At 29.5% G+C, this 5,143-nt stretch overlaps 1 protein-coding gene across 1 annotated transcript; it reads right to left on the minus strand.

The window, feature by feature from the left end:
- Positions 1-316: 316 nt before the first annotated feature.
- LOC115703220 (jasmonate-induced oxygenase 1) lies at positions 317-3,463 on the minus strand. The gene is made up of 3 exons (XM_030630734.2): positions 2,866-3,463; positions 1,083-1,413; positions 317-922 (listed from the first exon to the last, which is right to left on the minus strand). Exons 1-3 carry the CDS (start codon positions 3,312-3,314, stop codon positions 662-664), a joined length of 1,041 nt encoding a protein of 346 aa, XP_030486594.2. The 5' UTR covers positions 3,315-3,463; the 3' UTR covers positions 317-661.
- Positions 3,464-5,143: the final 1,680 nt, after the last annotated feature.

Below are 5,143 nucleotides of genomic sequence, written 5' to 3' on the forward strand. Positions count from 1 at the left end.
ATAATATGTATAATAAATTTTATACTTCTTAATAAACAACTCCAAATAATAATAATTAATAAAATTGTGCATAGACTTAAAAAATTTTTATATAGAGTTTTATCTTTTGATAAATAAAATTATTTTAATGAGAGTTAGATAATATAATTTTACTTTAATTATATGGTAGAATTATTTTTTAAGTAAATATTTTAGTATATTAATAAATAGTGTTTTTTAATTATAGTACTAAAAAAAATTAAATTAGCAAGAGCGGCTATATTACTTAGTATTCTTATATTCTTAAATTCTTAAAATATTCTGTTAAAGCAACAAAAACCGTTAAATAAGACACTTTATATATAAAGATATTCATTACAAAATAAGACAAACACAATAATAATATTACCACTACATTCCATTACTATTCTTATTACCATTACCATTACACATATCAACATTCATCAATTTAATTTCTTTTACAACATTTTGAAGCTAACTGACTCACTAGTAGTGTTTCGACAACACCTTTGTAAGAACTGATCATTAAACTTGTCCCACCCATATACATGTTGAACCGTGTTCAGAAGACAATTTATTTTCAATATATATACAACACCTCTGTATATATTACACAAATATTCACAGTACATAAATATAAATTGTAGCATATAAGTATATTTTACTCCTGCATGCGGAAATGATGAGTTTGGATATTTTCAATATTTTGTTTGGTGAAAGCACTGTCTTTTCTATGCGTCATAAACTTGCCCCAATTGTATGACTTAAATTTAGGGGCATTGTTCTCATCAATCAGCTCATCCAAGGGCTTGACAACAGTGTAGTGTGCAGGGTTTAGAAAAAATGCAATTGAAAATCTTTCCTTCTCTGAGTTTACCATCACCCTGTGTTCCACGCTCTCGTATTTGTCATTACTCCAAACCTGAACCAAGAAATCCAAATGTTACATGATTTGCAAATTAATATTATGATTTTAATTAAGGTATAATGTATCAGAATTCAAAAATAAAAGAAAAATGTTAATAATAGGCATTCCTAGTTTGTTACAAGTTAGGATATATAGATGTTCTTTTGCATGGTACCTGTACAATGTCCCCAACATTGATGATAAAAGCACCGGGGGTGGGTTTGACCCGAATCCATTCTCCATCTGATTTCTTCCTAACTTCCAATCCTCCAACCTCATCTTGAGCTAGAACAGTTAAGGCCCCACCATCCTTATGGCGACCCACACCAAGTGCCAAGGCAGGAGAGGGACAAGGAGGGTAGTGATTGAGTCTCATGAATGTAGTTTGATGGTCTTTGAAGTACACATTCAGACTATTTGCTGCCAAGCCTAGACTCAGAGCAATAAGTTCCAGCATCTTGTGAGCTAGTTTTTCCACTTCTCTACTATATTCCTCACATGCTTCCCTAATCATGATAAAAGTTAAGCTCAAATTTTTATCTTTTATATCAATTACAGTAAGGACACCAACTTTCGTCTCTATTGCTAGGAACTTTTTACTTTGGAGATGTGGAGAAATAATAATTCATCTATTTTGATGACGATGTATATCTTACAATTATAGCATACATTTCATTCCACTGCTTTTTAAAAACATATCAAATTTTAGAGTGTTAAAAATAATATTTGACCAATTAGTTGCATACGTGTTACTTTTCAAATTTCTTAATACGAGTGTAACTAACGATTTTGTTCTATTCTTTTCACATCATAAATTATTTTAAATTTTCTGAAAATTAGAAAAATGAATGATATAACTACAACATCATATGAAAAAAAAAAATTAAATTAAAATTTCTCTATTTAAAGAAAACAAAAGGTCCCTTCTAATAAGGACAAAAATGATTGCCCTATTTATATATATACTGTTGGGAGCACGTGTATCAAATTAAATGTAGATTTATATATAAATTTTAATAATTTTAAAAAATTTATAAGTCTGTTTTTTTATATAATAAATAAAAGACACTTGTATAAGCAAATGTGTATTTTTTTAGAGTAAATAATATTTTGGACTTTATGTTTTGTAAAAGTTATTAATTACTCTTTGTTTTGTTAAATGATAAAATAGACTCTGTATTTTTTAAAATTGTACAAATAAGACCTTGAATTGATATTTTATCAAGATAAATCTTAATAATAATTTAATCTATAGATGTTATGACAAAACTGGTTACATTTTCTGTATCTATTATTCATGTTAGAAATTGTCTTAAAGTTAGTTATATAAAAAAATAAAATTGTTAAAAATTGAGCTTAGGGTCCTATTTTTACCATTTTGGAAAATATAGGGTTCATTTTGTCATTTAACAAAATAGAGGGTCTAATAGCCAATTTTTGCAAAACACGAGGTCGAAAATAGTATTTACCCATTTTTTATTGTCTTTTTTATTAAATAAAATAAATAAATAAATTATTTTGCAAAAGTCCTTAAATCCAACAATCTCAATAGTTGACTATTTTAATTATATTTAAATATTAAAGTTGAAATTTAGAATTTACAAGTATATATTTTTATTTTATTTTTTTCTAAAAAAAATATTATTTAATATTTTAATATTTATTTAATTTATATTTATTTTTTAACATTAATTTAAAAGGCTTATACTATATATTGGTTTAAATGAGTTAATTGGATTAAACAGATAAAATTATTGGTTAGTTATATTTTTTTTGAACGGATTAGAATTAGATATTTGTAACCCAACATTTATATTAAGTTAGATAAAAAACTCACTAAACCAACTATTAATAATGGAGTCTAATTAATTGAGTTAAACACTTAGATTGGTTTTATAGATTATGAAGAGTCATTTTTAACAAGACAAATGATGTTAATTCCTGACTTAGATACGTACCTTAACTCCGATGGGTAGAGAGGCCAGCGATTGAACCACTCAACGACTCGGTCGTCCGTGGGATCAGTGGAAACAGGGACCACCGTGGGCTCCTGTACTGCCACGTCAAACACCTCCTTCCAGTCCCTGACGTTCTTGGTGTTTTCTGCATCAAAGTAACCCAAAACACTCGTCTCGTTCCTCCTCACCTTTCTCTTCTCCTCCACATCCTGACCAAAAAACTTCCTCGCTGCCGACTCCAGTTTCTGTCGACACTCCAGTGGTACCCCGTGATTGATCACCTGAAAGAATCCCCACTCGCTACACGCGCCACCGATCTCTCTCGCGAGTTTCTCGGAGGTGCTTATTGCTGGTGAAAGGTCAATGAGTGGTATGCCCTCCGCTTCGATTACCACCAGCCTAGGCCTGTGCTCGGGATCTTGGATGAAAGCCGGATCAACCTCTCCCATGGCTGCGTCTACGAAATTAGTAATAGTGAGCTGAATTTAAGTCTTCGCAATTATTGATGAATGATGACACAGTTCAATCTAGCTATTTATAAACTAGTTAATTACCCTTCGCACGTGTATGATTAATTGTATGTTAATATTTTCAAACTAGGTTAGGTGATCGGTTGTTGTAATAATTTATTTAATATAAAATAGTTTAATTATGATTATTTAAATTTGAAATATTTAATAATATTAGTGTAAAAAATTATTGCATATAGTATCACTCTTATATTTAATACTAATATTTAATTAATTCCTGGGTTCGAGTCACATGATTTAATTAAATCATTCTTGAGGCTAGCTCAAGTGGCCATAAGTGGATTGTGTCTTGGACATCTTGAGTTCGAGTCCCAAGTAAAATATGGTGGTAATATATAAACGCTTAAATAAAAAAAAAATATTTAATTAATTCCTTTTATATTAATATTTTTCAATAATTTCATGATATCAATTAGCGGTGTTCATTGGATCACATCCAATATTTTTAGGCCTGGCAGACCCAAAATTAAATTTTAAGGTGGGCTTAGTTATATATTTAATATAATCTAAAACAATAAATAAATAATTAAATTTAATTGGAATGATGGTTTAGCAACATCCTTTTATTGTAGTGGTCATAAGTTTAAACCTTATACTTCATTTGTTTTTCCTAATAAATAAAAAGTAGATACACTACACATAGAAAAAAGGGGCAATATGATTCAAAACATAGTCTCCCATGTAAATTTAAAGTGTCTTAACCAATTATTCTATTTAACTACTATGTATATATGAAAACAAAAATTGTATATTAATATATTTTCAAATCTCAGGGTGGGCTTTAGCCCTCCCTCAACACCCCTAGGTCCGCCTATGCCTATCCAGATCCGATCCAATTATATATTAGATGTTAGATTTTACCATCCGATCTGATCCAATTAATTTCAATCATCCAATCGATCCAACATCCATTGGATGTTGGATTGGATCGGTTCTATCCGTTGGATGTATTTCATATATATTTATTGGTTTAATTTAGGTTTATTCAATATTTTAAACCTAGTATTTTTTTAGATCGGATTGGATCCATCCAATATTTTAGGTTCAGTATGTATTGAATTGGATTGGATGGATCCAATCCAAGAAAAAAAGAGTAAAATTTTAATGGTAATTTTTATATATACATATATATATATATTACATATAACAATAGGGATATTGGCGGCTAAACCACCTGAACTTTACGGTTTGTAACACTTAACCACAAAAACTAAATTTTTAGCGGCTAAACTACCTAAACTCTGGTTCCGTTTTGCTCTGCACACTTCCGTCCAAAAATCACAGTTAAGTGCCATGGTGGACTGTCCACGTGTACACACTTGTACACGTGGCAAATTTTTAATGGTCCACTTAGTATTAGTCTTAAAAAATAATTATAAGTATTTAAAAAAAATTAAAAAATCTTTTTCTATTTTCTTTTCTTTTTTTTTCTTTTTTCTTCTTTTTCTTTTTTCTTTTGTTTTGCTTTTTTTCTTCTCTCGACAAAACCAGTGCCTTTCTTCTTCTTCCTTCTTCTTCTCTAAACCCACAACTTCTTCTTCTCTAAACACACACCATAACCAACACTATACCATAACCAACATTAGACCATATCACTACCACGGCTAATGCTTAGTTTTTTATTTTTTTTTTTTGTAAGATGCTACTGCTTTGTGTTGGTTATAAGCACAAATCAAAGAAAAAAATTAGGGCAAGAACACAACAAATTGAAACACAAATCATAAACAATATCACAAAGTCCAAATAAA

Source organism: Cannabis sativa, chromosome X, assembly GCF_029168945.1.
Source record: "Cannabis sativa cultivar Pink pepper isolate KNU-18-1 chromosome X, ASM2916894v1, whole genome shotgun sequence".
NCBI classification, from domain to species: Eukaryota; Viridiplantae; Streptophyta; class Magnoliopsida; order Rosales; family Cannabaceae; genus Cannabis; species Cannabis sativa.